The sequence below is a fragment of the Bos javanicus genome, chromosome 16 (genome assembly GCF_032452875.1).
Source record: "Bos javanicus breed banteng chromosome 16, ARS-OSU_banteng_1.0, whole genome shotgun sequence".
Classification (NCBI taxonomy): domain Eukaryota; kingdom Metazoa; phylum Chordata; class Mammalia; order Artiodactyla; family Bovidae; genus Bos; species Bos javanicus.
In genome coordinates, this window is record NC_083883.1 from 21,686,800 (window position 1) to 21,707,765 (window position 20,966).

The 20,966-nt window shown below is 36.2% G+C and overlaps 1 protein-coding gene across 4 annotated transcripts in view; it reads right to left on the reverse strand.

Annotated features, from left to right (window-relative positions):
* GPATCH2 (G-patch domain containing 2) overlaps positions 1–20,966 on the reverse strand; it is a 194,183-nt gene that overhangs the window by 74,203 nt on the left and 99,014 nt on the right. For all 4 annotated transcript variants that reach the window (XM_061382203.1, XM_061382202.1, XM_061382204.1 and 1 more), the window contains exon 6: positions 6,910–6,977. In XM_061382203.1, coding sequence (XP_061238187.1) covers positions 6,910–6,977 — 68 coding nt within the window. The remainder of the gene's footprint in view (positions 1–6,909; positions 6,978–20,966) is intronic.

The window sequence follows — 20,966 nt, forward strand, 5'->3', positions numbered from 1 at the left end:
ATAGAATATCCTAAAGACTCCACCGAAAAGCTAGTAGAACAAATGAACAAGTTCAGTAAAGTTACAGGACACAAAATCAGTGTACATAAATTAAATTGGCTGTGTTTGGATACACTAACAACAAAGTATCAGAGAAAAAAGCTATGAAAACAATCCCATATACAACAGCATCAAAAAGAGTAAAACATTTAGGAATAAATTTAACCAAAGAGGTGAAACTTCTATACACCCAAAACTATAAATCATTTTGATATTTGGCAAAACTAATACAATTATGTAAAGTTAAAAAAAAAATTAACTTAAAAAAAAAAAAGTCATGTGGCCACATATGAAAAAAAATAAAATAAAACATTGATGGAAGAAATGGAAGAAGACACAAATAAATGGAAAGAGATTTTGTATTCATGAGGGGGAACAATTAATACTGCTAAAATATCTATACTATGCACAGATATCCATACAGTCCACAGATTGAAGGGAATCATAAAAATTCAAATGGCATTTTTCATAGGAAGAAAAAAAAATCCTAAAATATTTGTGGAACCACAAAAAACCCTAAATATACAAAGTAATCTTGATAAAGAAGAACAAAGTTGAAGCTATCACACGTCCTGATTTGAAACTATTTTCAAACTATACAAACTGAATATATATATATATATATATATATTTGCACAAAAATTACAGCAATCAAAACAGTATGATAGTGGTTAAAAACAGACACATAGATCAATGGAACAGAGAGCCTAAAAATAAATTCATGAATATATAGTCAAGTTATTTATGACAAGAAGCTAAGAATATGCAAAGAAAAAGGGACTGTCTCTATAATAAGTGGTGCTAGGAAAACTGACAGCCGTCTGCAAAAGAATGAAACAGGGCCTCTATCTTACACCATACACAAAAAACACTCAAAATGGATTAAAGACTTTAACATAAAACTTAAATCCTAAGATTTCTGAAAGAAAATGTAGGGGGGTAATCTCCTTGACACTGGTCTTGGCGACGATTTTTTAAAAATTTAACCCCAAAAGAAAAGGCAACAAAAGTAAAAATAAACTAGTGGGATTACATCTAACTAAAAAGCTTCGATGACAGCAAAGGGAGCATCAGCAAAATGAAAAGGCAGCCTACTGAATGGGAGAAAATATTTGCAATCATATATTTGATAATGGGCTTCTCTGGTGGCTCAGACGGTAAGGAATCTGCCTGCAATGCAGGAGACCCAGGTTCGATCCCTGGGTTGGGAAAATCCCCTGGAGAAGAGAATGGCAAACCACTCCACTACTCTTGCCTAGAGAATCCCATAGACAGAGGAGCCTGGTAGGCTACAGTCCATGAGATGGCAAAGAGTCAAACATGACTGAGCAACTAACACTTCCACTTCACTTTCACATCTGATAAAAGGTTAATATCCAAGATACACAACACAGGGAAGTCATACAACTTAGCAGCAAAAAAACCCCCAAATTACACAATTAAAAAATGGGCAAAGAATTTGAATGGATGTTTTTTCCGAATAAGACAAACAAATGACCAAATGGGTACACGAAAAGGTGTTCAACATCACTAATCATCAGGGGCTGCGGCTGCTGCTCCTAAGTCGCTTCAGTCGTGTCCGACTCTGTGAGACCCCATAGACGGCAGCCCACCAGGCTCCCCCATCCCTGGGATTCTCCAGGCAAGAACACTGGAGTGGGTTGCCATTTCCTTCTCCAATGCATGAAAGTGAAAAGTGAAAGTGAAGTCGCTCAGTCGTGTCCGACTCTTTGCGACCCCATGGACTGCAGCCTACCAGGCTCCTCTGTCCATGGGATTTGCCAGGCAAGAGTACTGGAGTGGGGTGCCAGTGCCTTCTCCGAATCATCAGGGGACTGTAGGTCAAAACCATAATAAGAACATCTCACACTTGTTAAGATGCTATGATCAGAAAGACAAGAAAAACAAATGCTGGTGATGATGTGGAGAAAAGCAGACCCTTTTACATTGACAGTGGTAATGCAAACTGGCACTGTCACTATGGAAAATAATATAAATGTTCCTCAAAAAATTAAAAATAGAACTACTATACCATCCAGTAGTACCATTTCTGTGTATTTATCCAAAGGAAGCAAAATCATTAGCTTGACAAATTTGTTTTTTCCCACTAACTTGAAAAGATATAAGCACCTTCATATTCACTGTAGCATTATTTACAATAGCCAAGACATGGAAACAACCAAAGGAAATAATTCCATTTATGATCACATGGATGAACCTGGAGGGCATTGTGCTCAGTACAATGAGCCAGACAGACAAATATAAATGGTGCATGATATCATTTATTTATGGAATCTTAAAAAAAAAAAGTTGAACTTGTAGAAACAGACTAGAATGGTGGTTGATAGGGGCTGGGGTGAGGAGTGGGTGGAGGAAATAGGGAGAGGCTGATAGAAGGGCACAAACTTTCGTTATAGATGAATAAAGCCCGAGGAGCTAATGTACACTGATGGCAACTATAATTAATATTGTATGATGGGAAGTCAGGAGATAGATCTTAAATGTTCTCACCAGGAAAAAGAAAAAAGTAAATATGTGAACTGGGATAGATTAGTTTGATGGTGGGAATTCTTTTACAATGTGTGTGTATGTACGTATAATTATCATGATGTACATTTTAAATATTTTGCAAGTTTTTATTTGTAAATTATACCTCATTAAAGCTGAAAAGGAAAAGAGAAATGTATTGCAAAAACTGTGTAGCATCCTTAAAGGGCATCTCCTGCAATGGACAGATCAGCTGTGATCTTACAGTATAAATACAAGGAAGTCCTCCAAGAAAGCAAATCAGGACTGTTTGCCAAACTGGATGTCTGTGTTGTGGCAAAAACTGAGTACTGAGTGCTTTCTTCAGTAAATCAGAACTTTTGTGAAGTACCCTGTATTTTCTGCAATTCTATATTTTGTATGCAGGCATCTTTAATTTATACTACATACCACATACTACAAGGAGCCATAGCCAGATCTGATTGACATTTCATGTCACTTGGAGGACTTCGATGAGGTTTTGAGATAGATAAGTAACTGGATGAGACTTTGAAGTGGTCTTCTTTGGAAAAGGCAAGAAAGGCATTTCACATGGTATGTATGCATGGAAGGAAGAGTGTGTGTTAAAAAAGTCAATGAGCTAAATATGACACATTTTGTTAGCTCTACGCAACAGATAGTTTCCTCTTCTAATCCTTACTTTGTTAGGGGGCTTCCTGGTGGCTCAGATGGGAAAGAATCTGCCTGCAATGCAGGAGACCTGGGTTCGATTCCTGGGTCAGGAAAATCCCTTGGAGAAGAGAATGGATACCTACTCTAGAATAGAGAGAATTCCATGGACAGAGAAGCCTGGTGGGGTACAGTTCATGGGGTCCCAAAGAGTTGGACATGAGTAAGCAACTAAGACTTTCATTTTTTCATGTGCCATACTCAAGTAACCTATCATGCCTGATTTAAACCTCTGCTAGATATCTATATTCCTAAACTCCCTTGCAGTTTTTACTAGGTTACTAGGTGACTTAGTAACCCAGTTCTGGCCAATGAGAATTAAGGGAAGGTGGGTGAGTGATTTTGAAATTTTGCTTCTTGAGGAAAGCTGCTTGGCCTGGTCTTTCCTCTTCTTCCTATCTTGAATGTAGACATGATATGTGGAACCATCTTGAGACTATGAGGCAGTAAATATGTATGTAAGAGAAAAAGACCAGGAAGATGCTATGTTGAAATGCATGCCCCTGAAAGATATGTTGGAGTCCTAACCCCTAGTACAAAAAACGCATGATCTTATTTTGAGATCAGGTCTTTTCAGAGGTAATCAAGTTAAGATGAGGTCACTAGGGTAGGCCCTAATTCAATACAACCTTATAAAATGCTGTTATATATCTGTATCTGTGTCATTACAAAAAGCAGAAAGTCAGACACAGATACAGGTACAGGCAAAAGGCTGTGGGAAGCTGGAGGCACAGGCTGGGGCGATGCAGCAAAAGTCAGGGAAGGACAAAGGTTGCCAGTAAACCACAAGCCAAGGGGGAACAAGGGAGAGATTCTCCTTCAGTTCCCTTGGAAGGAGCCAATCCCACTGACACTTTGATTGTGAACGTCCAGCCTTCAGAAATGTGAGGCAGTCAAAGCCCTCTTAAGGAAGAAAGAGCAAACCTTGAGGTTTCACGCTCCCTGATTTCAAACTATACTACAAAGCTATAGTAATCAAAACAGTACAGTACAGAAACAGTTACACAAATCAAGGGAACAGAGCAGAGAGCCCAGAAATGAACCCACACTTACACGGGTGCTTAATCTATGACAAAGGAGGTGAGAGCTTACAATGGGAGAAGATAGCCTCTTCAGTAACTGAAACCAATACATCACTGTGTGTTACCTATACGTCAATGAAAAAAAACTTTTAAATATAAAAAATTAAAGGGAGAGTACAAGAACACAAGAGGAATGTTATTCTGCCACAGAATAAAAAGTATGGAAAAAGAAAATAACTATGAGGCAATACATTTGTTTTCTAGGCCACCAGTTTGTGGCCTTTTGATACAATACCCCTAATAGTACACTAATACAGATGATGAAACAGAAAAAGAGAAACAGTCTGGTCCCTGATAATATCTTTATGGCTAGTGGCAAACTCTAGAACCTTCTTCCTCCTAACTTTTCATGTGAGAGGGGAAAAAAAAACATTTTGGTCTGAGCTAGTGTTAATTTCATATTCTGCTACTTGTGCCTAGTACATCTTATAAATAAATGGTTTTTCAAACAGCCTTGAATAACAAATAAGGTTTTGACAGATATGGGTAGGAAGAAATGAATTGAGCAAAGAAAGTCAGTGGCTATAGAAGCCAGTGAAGCAGAGTACGTTATATTCAGGGAACAGAGGCAGACGGCCGGAACGCGGGTGTTCCGAGGGAGAGGCAATGGAACAAGCTGACGGGAAACTGGAGCCATAATGTGGAAGGTGTTTAATCAGATGCTAAGGTTTCTCTGCTGTCAAGAAGAATACTGGAAGTTTTCATAGGGGAATAAAAGGATCAGAACTGAAATTAAGTAGCAGAAGTAAGTAGTGTGTACTGAAATAGTGAGAGAACAGAGGCAGAAAGATACGTATACAATATAATGGAGTTTTAGTTAAAATAATGGAGCAGGATATGGAAAAGAGGAGTCAGACGAGATTACTAAAATAAAGTGGACTAGTAGCATGTAGAGTGCAAGGTAGTACAATGACCATTGTAGACCACTTTAGTCATTGACTGACATTATCCTGAGCACTGAGAGAATGGTAATGAAACACCCTGGGATGACCTGGGAAACTCTGAAAACAGTGGCATCTAAGTGCCATCCCCAGAAACTCTTTTTTAATTGATTGAGAACCACTGGGAGATGGGTGTGGAAGGATGTCAGGGTATTACAAATGAGGGTCAGACCTGCTAATTTGAGACGAAACACTCGACTGACATTACCAAGTTTGTCCTATTTTAAATACAAACTTCCATGTCTTCACTCATTCAGTAACTAGTACCAGGCTATGATGGTGATAAAGAGATCGTTTGCCCTCAGAGCATTGAACATTTTTATCAAATGTAATTTTTGACTTAAATATAGCTCCAGATCTATTTTCTTGAGTATTGGTTTTATATCAGAACAAAGACTGAGATGAAAACATACAAATGGTTGTCGTTCTGAGATTAAAAAATGCTTTATCCATTTTTCTTTTCTGTTTGAGGGAAAAAAATAGAGAAGGTCTTATAGGATAATAAAAAATGAATAAGATAAGCTATTAAAAGGGAAGATTGTGATATTGTAAGCTACAAAAATAAATATATAAAAATAATTTATATAAATAATCCTATCTCACATAAATTATATTAACAAAATTTATAAATTAAGCTACATATGAACAAATAATTTATGTCTTACATAAGTAAATAAATTTAAGAGGGAGGGGATATATGTGTACATGTAGCTGATTCACACTGTTGTACAGCAGAAACTAATACAATATTATAAAGCAATTATACTCCCATTTTACAAAAGTAGATTTAAAAAAATAGGATCTAGTGGGTACTAATATAATTGTTTTCCAGAAAAAAATTCATTCAATAATTAATTCATATCACTCCATACTTTAATGGCCTTTCTCAAGTTCAACCAGCTTCATGGGAGACAATAGGGTATTGGGACAAAATACACAACTTATTTAAGGTTTTCCAACAAAGATGTATTTAGAAACAGAATCAGCACCTAGAAAGCCACCCCATAACTCACTAATTTGCTGTTGTTCAGTCGCTAAGTTGAGTCCAACTCTTTGAGACCCCATGGACTGTAGCACATCAGGATACTTGTGCTGTGGTATCTCCCAGAGTTTGCTCAAATTCATGTCCAAACTCACTAAGCCAAAGCTTTACTTTTTTTTCAATTATCTAGTAAATTAGTCTCTTCTTTTTGTTGTTAAATGAAAAATACATTCTGGGTCCTTCACAGCTCATGTTGGACAGGAGCAGAGGGTACAGAATTAATGAGAGAAAGAATCACTCACTCTTCATTTCAATACTTTAGAAAGGACTGTGGGAGGAAGGAAGTGAGAGCCTGATGCTACTTAATGTAATGAAAGTGTAAATGCTTTAAGATAATCTATGAATTTCAATAACACATGAATTTCAAATTTTATCACAAGTAAAAGAGAGACAGTATTTAAAAACCTTTCTTTAAATTTCTGCCATGGGTTTCATTTAAATTGTTCTATTAGACTACTGTTATTGGCAGATGATGTTTACTCTTTTTCAAGGTGTATTTAAATTAAACCGTCTTTACTAGCAATAGTTACCAATTTCCCCCCCCAAAAGATGCAGAATAGTCCAACAAGATTATACAGTGCACACTCACTCGTGGTGATGAGAATCTGGAGAAAAGTGAACCATTCTCTTGTTACTGACTGGGCCCGGAGTTGTCACCTGAAAGGAGATTTAAAACCAAAACCAGTCACAGGTGAGTCTGTAAAAAGGCAGTGAATAATAGGGATGTTTTCATTTGAAGACATCCACTCTGAAATGCAGAATGTAACAGTTCTCAAAATCTAAGACACAACTGCATGGACCAAAAGTATAATTAAATTCCTGGTAAGAATGAACTACTTCTTTCAGTCTGGCATAGTTCCTCTGCTAGAATTTTACGACTATTTAAAAAGTATCTTTATAATAGAAAAAAACAACTTTCTGAAGAACTAGACCACTGAGTCTCATTTCCAAATACTACACAAATGCAAATATATTTAATTTTATGTAAAAAAAAGAGGTTTACTTAATTAGTGTTGAGAAGATGGTATTTGCTAGGAACAACATCTTTGTATTTAATTCTTAAATGTAAATAACATGTATTATAATGCACACACTTAAATGCATACAAATTAATATGTACATACTCCTCTACATAAAACAGATGAGCAACAGGATCTGCTGTACAGCACAGGAAAAGATATTTATTATCTTGTAATAACTTACAACGAAAAAGAATATATACATACAAATATATATAACTGAATCACTTTGCTGTACACTTGTAACTAATGCAACATTATAAATCAACTGTGTGTAAAAAATGCATACAAAAATTTAAATCGAGGGAGCAGTGAATAGTCCTTTTTATCATTTCCCCATAAAGTTAGGAATTAGCTGTGTATTTACATAGAACAATAATTTCATTTAAGAGAAAAGATTTTATGCCTTTATTTCTAAATCAAAGTAAAAACCTGATAAAGAATTAAAGGTTCAACTTTTTTGATAATGCAAGCTATTCCCATTTGCCAAGAAAATGTCACACTTTTCTGTCTAATCGAGGGTTCTCAGCAAGGACATAAACATAGCATCATGCAAGAAAGAATCCACAACCACAGCTGACAAGAGATAAAGTTACAACTTAAGGCTTTACGTTATGCTTCATCATATTAAAAAATAAAAACAAAACCCTCTATAATTACAGGAGTGCCACTTAACATACAGAATCCAGAAAGGCACGATGAGGCAACAAATGCCTCTGAAAAGAAATGAACATTTTCAAAAATGTATTTCATCTTCTTTCACTCGGGTAACAAGGATGCCAGCACACACTGAAATTCCAAGAATTGCAAATACTGCAAATGTTCACAGATGATGACATTAATAACCCTATGGTTTGAGCACCACAGGTAAACATGTGGCTCAACTCCAGGACTACATCCTGCATTCATCCCAGAATGAGGTTTTCATGCTACTCCAGTGGGTAACCCTGGAATACAGTAATCCATTTTCTACACCGCGGCTATGAGAAAAGCCGACTGTGCCTATGTCATGCTTTGTTAGAGGTTCATGATCACATTATCTCAGGGTGGACCTGACACTTTTATTCAGTTTACAGTGTGTTCTATGTACAGGCAACTTATTTCCTTTGCCAGGGCTGCTGACAACCTTTTCCACACTATATTAATCTTGTTTACTGACTTTATCTTGGTACAAATATCAGAAAACTGAACTTTTTATCTCAGAGAAAAAATAAACAACATGTTGACAGAAGCAGAAGCTATTTTCAGGGCTAAAATTGCTTGTTTACCTGCAGCTATACTTATGGAAAAATGTTTAAGTCTTGCTCTGGCTTGAGATACATAATCTGAAATTTAATAAATGAAAGAATTTCACATACACCCATGTGATAAATTGCCCAATGAAAAACAATGCAACTGAATACAATAAAACAGAATTTATAACTAATTTATACCACAATACAAATGTAAGCTTTCAATCTAGTCAGAAATAATCATACTATATATTTCTCAGAAATCATATGTAGAAACTATGAGCACAATTCAATTGCTGTAAACAACTCACAGAAGATTTATAATAGCAAATGTAGATATTTAAATGAGTCTACATATTTACCTAGTACATAGCCCCCCTTTTTAACAAGATGTAAATATCCCATTTCATTATTTCAAGTCAATTTTGGTTTTACTTTTAAAGATATTCAAATAGGCATAATTTAGAATTTTTTTAAATGAAACAAACACTGAGATCTATATATAGTCTTTTCAGGTCAATGACACTGGTCTGACTCAGGAGTAAAATGTTCTAATAATGAGAATCTTTTGCTACTTTAGGTATTAGACACCTTTACCAAAAAGGTGAGAGAGATTGAGAAGGGAGTACGACAAAGCTGTTTACTGTCACTCTGTTTATTTAACTTATACACAGAGCACATTATGCGAAATGCTGGGCTGGATGAATTACAAGGCAGAATAAAGATTGCCAGGAGAAATAACAACCTTAGATGTGCAGACAATACCACTCTAATAGCAGAAAGCAAAGAGGAGCTAAAGAACGTCTTGATGAGGGTGATGAAGGAGAGTGAAAAAACTGGCTTAAAACTCAATTAAAAAAACTAAGATTATGATAGCCGGTCCCATCACTTCATGGCAAATAGAAGGGGAAAAGTTGGAAGCAGTGGTAGATTTCCTCTTCTTGGGGTCTAAAATCATGCAGATGGTGACTGCAGCTATGAAATTAGAAGACTCTTGCTTCTTGGAAGAAAAAAGTTATGACAAAGCTAGACAGTGTGTTAAAAAGCAAAGACAACACTTTGCTGACGAAGGTCTATATAGTCAAGGCTATGGTCTTCCCAGTAGTCACGTACGGATGTGAAGGCTGCACCATAAAGAAGGCTGAGTGCCAAAGAACTGATACTTGCCAACTGTAGTGCTGGAGAAGACTCTTGAGTCTCTGGGACAGCAAGCAGATCAAACCAGTCAATCAACCCTGAATAAAGGAAATCAACCCTGAATACTCATTGAAGAACTGATGCTGAAGCTGAATCTCTGATACTTTGGCCACTTCATGCAAAGAGCTGACTCACTGGAAAAGACCTTGATGCTGGGAAAGATTGAAGGCAGAAAGAGAAGAGGGTGACAGAGGATGACATGGTTGGATAGGATCACTGATTCAATGGACATGAACTTGGGCAAACTCCGGGAGATGGTAAGGGACAGGGAAGCCTGGAATGCTCTAGTCCATAGGGTTGCAAAGAGTCAGACATGACTTGCTGACTGAATAACAACAAAATCTTATTTTAGAATTCAGCTTATGAAAATCGGGGCTATTCTAGAGTTTCAGTGTATTTTAAACTTGAAAACATGTGTTTAATACAATTGATTATTAGTAGTTACTTCAAAGAATTATAAAATATCAAGAAACATTTTTATAGAATTCTTCCTAAAAATCATAATTCAGGGTTAATCTTTCTAAAAATAAAATGAAGCAATTTAAATTATCAGGTCAAATTATTAATTTCTAGTAAACATTCAAGTATGGTGATTATTTTATTCTCTTAAAAAAGATGCCTTCCAGTTATTTCAAAAATGTCTTAGAAAGAAATGACAAATTAAAAAAAAATCATAACTCTTTAAACATCCTATAAGATATTCATGTTATAAAGTTTGTTACAAAAAGTTGATTTTATTTCACAAGGCCAGATAGGAAACAGGTGTTCTGTTCTTCATGAGAAACAGTATCTCCACAATCCAATTCTTGTTGTTTGTTAAAACGCTAGAGACAAACATTTATATTAGTTTTTATTTTATTAATTAATTAATTATATTAATTAGCCAATATTTACTGATGATAACCTTAAACACCACACTATATGCTCTGAAATTTTATGATTCATTTGTTAAATATTACTATATCAATAGTGACTACAATCCTAAATAAAGTAAGCATATTTCTTTTCATTACTATGCTTATATGCAAATTATTTAAAAAATTAAAGTTCGATAGGAATGAATGGTCTCTGGGTAGTATAGTGTTTGTGTCAACTTCTGACCTTATAGACTGTGAAGTAAACTTTAATGCTAAAAGATCACAGGGGTCTCAGTCTTCACTACTGTTATTTACAATCAACTTATCAACCTCAGAAGATCACAATATAGCAGTGCTAGATGAAAATGTCGGAGAAGGCAATGGCACCCCACTCCAGTACTCTTGCCTGGAAAATCCCATGGATGCAGGAGCCTGGTGGGCTGCAGTCCATGGTTGCAAAGAGTCGGACACGACTGAGCGACTTCACTTTTACTTTTCACTTTCATGCACTGGAGAAGGAAGTGGCAACCCACTCCAGTGTTCTTGCCTGGAGAATCCCAGGGACGGGGGAGCCTGGTGGGCTGCCGTCTATGGGGTCACACAGTCGGACACAACTGACGTGACTGAGCAGCAGCAGCAGATGAAAATGTTGGAGAAGGCAATGGCACCCCACTCCAGTATTCTTGCCTGGAAAATCCCATGATGGAGGAGTCTGGTAGGCTGCAGTCCATGAGGTCGCAAAGAGTCGGACACGACTGAGCGACTTCACTTTCACTTTTCACTTTGATGCATTGGAGAAGGAAATGGCAACCCACTCCAGTGTTCTTGCCTGGAGAATCCCAGGGACGGGGGAGCCTGGTGGGCTACCGTCTCTGGGGTTGCACAGAGTTGGACACGACTGAAGTGACTTAGCAGCAGAAGCAGCAGATGAAAATGTAATAGCTGTACAAGTAACACCATCAAAATTCATAAGGTCAATATGAACCCATATAAGGGAAATTTAGCCAAATTATTTCAATGACAAAGTATCTTTCTCAATTTTATTAGAGATGTTAAAAGAAATTTCTTATTTTTTCTATCACTGATTTATTAACACAGATATTATGACTTTCTCTCAAAGATAAACAAAACAGTTGGCTTTATATCTCATTTTCATTTTGTTACTGTTACCAAACCCACTGCATCTCATCCCATTCTTCTATAATTAAGATGGCTGAATGAGTTACTTTCCAAATCAGGTAGACTTCCTGAGACACGATGGTCCTATGAGATTAATAATGAGTTTATTCAATACGGATGATACCTCACTTATGTTCTCCACAAGTAAGATTCCTTCTATAAATTCACGACGTGTTATGTCGCCAAACAAACCCAAGAAACCATCCGTCCAGGCTTCTTTCTCTGCCTCTAGTAGAGCCATTCTCCTCCAACTTTTCTCTCTTACAATTATATTTTATTTGCCTTCCAAATGTTATTCTGCTTCAGTGCCTACACTGACAAACACTTAGGTTGGCAGGCTGCCATTCAAAAGAAGGCCTTTCAGTTTTGTGAGGACGGCCCAATCAAATCTGCCTGGCCTCCAGGCTGCAGGGAGACATTGTCTGAGCCTCCCTGCCAGTTTGTCAAGACCCAGAAGTTTCCTACTTCTCGAAGGACTGTTATTAATTTGACTCAACTTCTCGGAAGAAAGAAACAAGCCTTTTAAGTTTAGCAGGCTCTGCATGAAGGCCCCCCTGGTACATTCAACAAATGTGTCAGTCAAATACATGTGACAGATATTAAGGAAAACAACTCAACAAAAAGGAGCTTAAAAATAGAACTTTAAAACCTAGGGACAAGAAGTTAAGGAGACGAAAGCAAAGAGGTAGAAGGAAACTTACTGTAGTTGCTAGTCTATACTTTCATCTTCATTTAAAAATAAGTGGAAGAAAATAATATTCTAAACATCTTGGAATAGTTGATTTTAATTCACAGTTGTTAAAATGAATGTGTCAAGTGTCCATCTTTTAATCACACACAGGAGAATAGAGAAAGATTCTCCAAAATATTTCCCATGAGGGCAACTGAGTTTTATATTGGTGTTCTAAAAAACTGGTACAAGACAGTTGGGAGAATGAATAAAATATTTCACTGTGTTATCTATTATCATATATAATATTACAGAATGGTCACAATACACAAAAGGTACAATTTATTCGGGGATGGAAAACATTCAAGAAAATAACATTAGAATCACTTTTAATATAACATATACAAGAGTGGAAATTACTTTAGGATAACTTTGAAAGTAAACACAACAAAGGGACAAATTCAGGTGGTATAAATGGATATCATTTATAAGATTAAAGGGAAACAAAGCAGTGATCTGATTTCAGAGGAATAAGGGGGAAGAAAATCACCTGTGAGAAGGGAGTTGTATGCAATTTCTTTCTCCCTTCTCCAATTCATCTTACCAACTCACCAAATTCAACTTTCTAAATCACTGCTTTTCAATGGGTTGATTTTCTCATGCCAGAGCCATCCATAGCTCTTCACTGAAAGCAAAACTAAAGCTAATAAGAAATGCATTCAAAACCCTCTCTAATCTCATCTCTGCTTCCCACTGTGATCCCTCTCCAGCTTCTGATGCAATAGCTGATTCCTCCTTGTTCTAAACCCCAAACTGCTCTACTGGAAACAATTCAACAGATATTTACTAGTTATTACTGTGCACATAAAATCATGTCAAAATTTACTATATAATGAGTGGTATTCCATTCAGTTGGGTAATTTTAGTTATATTGTTACATTGATCTACATTGATTGTTACATTGATTTAGTTACATTGTTACAAAGATCACTAATCTTTATGATATCATGATAAAGTCCTGTGTTAAGAGACTCCTTCAATTTGCAGGTGTTTTTTCCTAAGAAAGGTCAGTAAATAATTCATGCACTAATCCATATTTTACTTTCATTTGTCTAGACTACTATTAAAGTAAACGTGAATTTATATGTTGTTGTTATTTAGTTGCTAAGTTGTGTCTAACTCTTTGTGACCTCATGGACTGTACCCTGCCAAGCTCCTCTGTCCATGGGATTTTCCAGGCAAGAATACTGGATTGGGTTGCCATTTCCTTCTCTGTGGGATCTTTCTGACCCAGGGATTGAACCTGTGTCTCCTGCATTGACAGGCAGATTCTTTACCACTGAGCCACCAGGGAAGCCCTGTGAATTCACATAGTAGACTACAAAAAATCCTCTTCACTGGCTATAAGAAACTAAAAAAGTAATAGGCGAAACTAGAATGCCCTATGTGTGCAGATAAGGTGCTGGATCTGAGCCCACCAGAAGTATTAGCTTCAGACAATGTCCTTCTGGAAAGAATAAACAATATACAATATGACATTGAAACATGTAAAATATCATGTAAGAAACGAGTTGCCAGTCCAGGTTCGATGCACGATACTGGATGCTTGGGGCTAGTGCACTGGGACGACCCAGAGGGATGGTATGGGGAGGGAGAAGGGAGGAGGGTTCAGGATGGGGAACACATGTATACCTGTGGCGGATTCATTTTGATATTTGGCAAAACTAATACAATTATGTAAAGTTTAAAAATAAAATAAAATTAAAAAAAAAAAAGAAAGAATATACAGGATGGAAGATCATTTCTGAGAACAACTGAATTATCTGAGATTGCAAAAACTGTTGTAGTAAATTATTAAATTTGTACACTAGAGTTTGGTTTTCCAATTAAGAAGATGCCTCAGAATTTGGGATTTTATAAAATCTAGTAACATTACAAAAAGATGTACTAGGTTCGCATCATTATTCATATCTTTATGTATAAGACATTCACAACCAATTTTGCTCTTATCAGCTGAGTTCACACTGGTTAAGACTTTCAGGGGTAAAAAAAACTGTCTTATTAGCAGCAACTAGTTTCTTAACCTTTGTGTTAATTAGATTATATTATAGTAGAGATGTAAGGCTTCCCCTGAAAGCTCAGTTGGTAAAGAATCCGCCTGCAATGCAGGAGACCCTGGTTCAACTCCTGGGCTGGGAAGATCCACTGGAGAAGGGATAGGATACTCACTCCAGCATTCCTGGGCTTCACTTGTGGCTAAGCTGGTAAAGAATCTGTCCAGTGAATGTGGGAGCCCTGGGTTTGATCCCTGGATTGGGAAGATCCTCTGGAGAAGGGAAAGGCTACCCACTCCAGTATTCTGAAGAATTCCATGGACTTTATTATAGTCCATGGGGTCACAAAGAGTCAGACAGGACTGAATGACTTTCATTTTCATAGTAGAGATGTAACACAGTGAGTGAATCTGATGACTTTTACCTGATTGTCAAGGTTAAAGGGTCCACACTGTTCCATTATACTTTTACTATGCAATTTTTAACCCTTCTTGGGCCGATGTAAGCATGAACAACCCAACAAAGAAAGTGTGATAATGACCACTGATGACACATGAAGAATTAATAGAATTTGTAGAAACACTATTGTGATTAATGATGACAATTACATTGTCATCAGTCTTTTATCAGTTTTGCTGGCTTATAAGGTAAGTTTTCACGGGCAAGATGGCTAAAGTGAGTAGACATCATTATTCTCAAACACTAGATGAAGAAAGTAATACTCACTGAGGTGAGGGCACATAACACTCAGATTACAAAGACTAAACAGAGCTAGATCTGAACCTCAGTTGTTCTATTCCCAATTGCCCCCGACAGAGGACCACACAGAGGAGACAATACACCAAAATAAATGTTTCCTGTGTTGGGGAATTTGCCACAGGAGATGCTGACTTGAATGGAGATTATATTGTTGGAAACTCTTCAGCCTATAAGTATACATCCAAGGACATTCTGGTCTTTACTTGCGACTTCGGGGTACCCCATGGGGCTATTTTAAACGCAGGCAAGTTTGAGCATGGCATCTCAAACAAGGTTGTCAGTCCATGTTACAGACAGACTAACAAGAATAACAAATGGCTCCACTACAAGTCATTACAGGCAAAGTAGTGAAAAAAATTAAAAACTGCACTGGAGAGGAGTAAACATTTCATGATGAGAGTATGTGAAGGAACTTGGACAATTAGAGAAGCTGGGCTATTTTTTTTTTTCCTTCAAAAGCAGATAACAATGTAAATGTGAGATTACACCTTCAATCCAGAAAGGTTTTATGACCCAGAGGGATGGTACGGGGAGGGAGGTGGGAGGGGGTTCAGGATGGGGAACACGTGTATGCCCATGGCGGATTCATGTTGATGTATGGCAAAACCAATACAATAAAGTAATTAGCCTCCAATTAAAATAAATAAATTTAAATTAAAAAACAAACAAAAAAAGAATAATTAAAAAAAAAATCACAGGAGATAAAGCACAGAGAAGCTCAAGGCTTTCAATAGAGGATTAGTCATCCTGGCAGAAATCGTATGTGTCAAAAGAAAGATGCTAACCTTTCAGCTGCTAGCGTCACGTCAAGTAGTGACCGCACACAGACTCCAGGTAATCTGGAAGTAATCTTAGTACCTTTTCAAGTAACACCAGTACATATATATCTTTAAAATAATTCTTAATTGCATGTTACGCTAAGCTGATGAAGATACAGAAATATACAAACATACATGTAGATATATGACAACATTAGCAATTCTTATATTTTTCATTCTAAGACTAAACAATGTAATTGTTTTAAATCTTCACTTTAAACAGTTTTTTCCTAGTTAAAATAAGTCAGCATTAATAATTAAGAATTTAGAATTATTGGCCTATTAGAATAATAATGCTTCTAATTATTAAGTGTATAAATCCTCATTTCTGGTCTACAAAATGATGATCTAAAAGATTTAATAGAAAAGATTAATCACTATATAATTAAAGAACAAATACAGTGACAACTGTTTTTCACACTGCTCCATGGTAATTTTTTTTTTTTAGAGTAAGGAACTAAAAATTAACCAGCTCAGAATGATGGCCAATAGTGATTAAAGAAAGAGTTTCATTCTGCCGTCCTGTTTTAGTAGCAAGCTGTGAGTGGCCTCTGCTGGCTGACCAAAGGCTTCTTAAATCACTCATTTATGATGCTCACAATACCATGGGCTTCAAGAATATAAGGATATGTCTACATATGTTTACACAAAATCCATTGTGCATACAAAACTGCCTTTTATAAGAATAGATGCTAAAGTAATAAAAGGTGTATAAGATGGTGTAAAAATCTGTATCATCTTATCCCACTTCAACATTCTTAGATTACACACCAAATCTATACATTTCCTAAAATTCCAATTTATAAGCCATAAGTGTATTAATGTGGATTATCTTGTTCAATTCAAATCAAATAATTCACTTCTACATTTAAAGTATTTTCTTAAGGTTCATTTTATAAACACACACACACAAACTTTTTCTCAAAATTAAGTGTAATATTTAAGGGAAATGCAAAGGATGACTGAATTTAAAAATCTTTCAAAGAATTAGTGATCTAAAAAAAAAGACATTAACATTTTATGTAATGGTGTACGAAGACACTAATCGGGAAACACAGTAAAACAAAATAATTTAAATTTTTTCTATATTATTGTATCTATGCTTGAGTAGAAGTAATTTTATATTCAAAACTTAAAATTATAAGAAGCTGAAAACTTACTTAGTAATAGGTACTGTTGATTTAGTAATCATAATAGAGAAGAAAAAAGTTTCAATTTTTTTTTCTCAGCAACTTTCTATTAATAAAAATCTCTTGTGCATGATAGAGTTTGTGATTTTTTTTATCTTAAACATACCATTATATATGATTCTCTTCATACTTGACCCAATCTATCCACTTAAAATATACCCCATTAAGAATTATTATCAAATATGCCTAATGATGTCAGAAGGTGACTACATTTATTTAAAAAAGTTATTGTTCTCATGTGTGACAATATTCCAGTACATTTCAACCCTCTTTTCAGAATTCAGTCCCATTATCTTGCCTGCTCAAAACTGTTCACAGGGTTAGCTAGCTGACATATAAGATAACCCTCCATCTCACCAGACACCACTGGGATATGACATACTGACCCACAGTAAGCCCTTATTATTAGCCTGAAATATATAGCACACAAAGCAGCTCCTGCCAGGGAATTTGTTTATAAAAATTCCTTTATCTCTCTGGACACTCAAAATGCTTTTAAAAATAATGTCCAACTATTTAAAGGAATTTCAGACAATAAATAAAAATTTTAATGGGTGTTTTGAAGCTTCTCTTTCCATCTCTCACAATTCTGCAGAATCTAAAAAATAAAATAAGGAGTCATATCAGGAAATAGAAGCTGGACAGTGATTCCTCCTTGGAGCTTAGCTTACACATTATATAAAGAACACACTTAAAAAACAAAAAGGATAGTTAATAATTCCCATTTCTAACGAGAATTACAATACGCTGGAAAACTTGGTACACATAAAAAAATCTTGTTTTTGGTGGTAGAAGAGATTGAGGGGTAACATGGCAGTGAAGATGGTCACGATATTCAGCGAACATGACTGATAATGTAAAAAAGTTATGAAAGTTTTTTGGACAGAAATTCTATCACATACATTAAAAATTTACTTTGGGAATATAAGCAGACTAGGAAAACTTTTCAGTGCTTAGTTATAAAATTACCATAAATTTTTGAGTAAACATTTAGTAAATATTTTTACTATTTTATTATTTTTAATAGTAAATTTTACTAAATTTATTATTTAAAATACTTAAATTATTCTGAATCTTGGAAGACATGACCAACATTTCAGGAGCTAAAATTATTTTCTTTCCACATTAATTATTGATAATTTATTATAACACTATCAGTTGTGCATATGCCCTTTTAAAAATGCAAAATTTTCAAATTGTTTTTTAAAACTAGCTTATTTCTTTCTACTATAAGCTGACAGTGATGCATGAAATTTTAATTTACATCAAAAGAAAAAAATTACAGCTGGTTTTGACGTTTAAAAGGTTGCTTCTAAAAATATCAAGGATACATTGATAGTAATTTATGAGAAAAATACTGAGAGTTTACATATTTAAAAACTGATTATCTTAACATGGTTTATATTTAGCAAATAAAACACTTAAGATATTATATTCTACAAGCTGTTCTCCTTAAGTAAAGACTCAGGCAACCACCCAGTCTTGTATAATATAGATCAAGATTAGATTATTATACTGTTAATTGCACTAAAACATGTCTATAATTTAAAACCACATAACTACGACTTGAGAGGGGAAAGAAAAAGATCACAAATACAAACAAGCAAATTATTCTTATAAGTATATATAAATGAATGAATGAAAAACAAATCAAATATTAGTGAATAGATAACAATATAATCTTAGCATATTACAAACTATCTTTCTCAATGAATGGCTATACAAAACACAAATAATAACCTGCAACTCTGACCAATAATATTCTTTGACTAATGGCAATGGCACCCCACTCCAGTATTCTTGCCTGGAAAATCCCATGGACGGAGGAGCCTGGAAAGCCTGTGGTTCACGGGGTTGCTGAGGGTCCGACACGACTGAGCGACTTCACTTTCACTTTTCACTTTCATGCATTAGAGAAGGAAATGGCAACCCACTCCAGTGTTCTTGCCTGGAGAATCCCAGGGATGGGGGAGCCCGGTGGGCTGCCGTCTATGGGGTCGCACAGAGTTGGACACGACTGAAGTGACTTAGCAGCAGCAATATGTATTTCAAGTGAAAAAAAAAAACACAGTTAGACCCTCATATCTGGGGGTATTTGTTAGTAGAATTAGCTTTAAATTCAAAGAATTTAAAATTCTTTTAAATTGAAAGAAGTAAATATCTAGCATAACTCTGGTTACATCAAAAAATCAGTAAGACAGACAGAGGTGGTCATGTGAGATAAGGCCTGGCCAATAACAAGTATGTCAATCACTCGATGGAGCTTCTATGGAAGATTCTTTCAGCGGGATTTACTAGCTGGTATGTACCTTGTACAGTCTTTGTACTTCAGGATGTCTGGGGTGAAGGCAACAACACCCAGTTTTTGACTAGGAGTGAAAGATCAAAAGAATCAAAGGCTTCCACACTGCCATCCTTAATTTGGATAACGAAGCCATCAAATATCTTCTCATGACACTATGCTATGCTATGCTATGCTAAGTCGCTTCAGTCGTGTCCGACTCTGTGCAACCCCATAGACAGCAGCCCACCAGGCTCCGCCATCCCTGGGATTCTCCAGGCAAGAATACTGGAGTGGGTTGCCATTTCCTTCTCCAATGCATGAAAGAGAAAAGTGAAAGTGAAGTTGCTCAGTTGTGTCCGACTTTTAGCGACCCCATGGACTGCAGCCTACCAGGCTCCTCCGTCCATGGGATTTTCCAGGCAAGAGTACTGGAGTGGGGTGCCATTGCCTCATGACACTAGGAAGAAACAAAACAAAACTCTCTTTTGATCAAGTCATCGTTTATTTGGGCATCTTGTTACATGCTCCGAGCCCAATCTTAATTAATAATAATAATAATAGCAATAATGCTAACTGTATCCAGCAAGTTTTACCTTTATTCTTAAAACAAAACAAAAAATAAGAGCCATCCAGTGGCTCAAAAACAGGAGATACCGAACTTCTGTTTGACATGCCCAGCACTCCGTTGGGTGAACAGAACAGTGGTCCCCAACCTTTTTGGCACAATGGTTTCAGGATGGTTCAAGCACATTATATTTCTTATGCTGCCGCTGATCTGATAGGAGGCGGAGCTCAGGTGGTAATGTGAGTGATGCGGAGCGGCTGTAAATAGAGATGAGGCTTTGCTTGCTTACCTGCCGCTCACATCCTGCTGTGCAGCCCAGTTCCTAACAGGCCACAGATGGTGAGCGGAGTTGGGACCCCCTATCTACAAGATTCTAAAGAACTGCATAATACGAACCCTGCTAGCTAACATGTTACAAACTGAAAATATACAAGCTGACTAGACTAGAAGTCTGAGTTGGATAGGTAATAAGAGTTTAGGTAAGAAGAAGTAAGGTAATAGGTAATAAGAAGTAAGAGTTGGATAGGTAATAAAGTTTCAGAAATCTGGGAATTTGGTTCATTCTATAAAACACACTCTATGTTTGCAGCTCCAAACATTGAGCTAGGGTATCCTGACTGGTTGGTACTGTCAGACTCCAACAAGAAAAGGGTGCTTTCAATCGAAACACACAAAAGATGGTATTGTCATAATTTAGGTCACTGTACTTTCATCTTCAGTAAATCCCAACTCCTGTTGCTTCAGGGTCCCTATTATCAAGAGCCTGGGAGATGCAAAACAGTTTCCTCTCGCTGCAACAGAAACAGACAAGCCCTTCTGCTG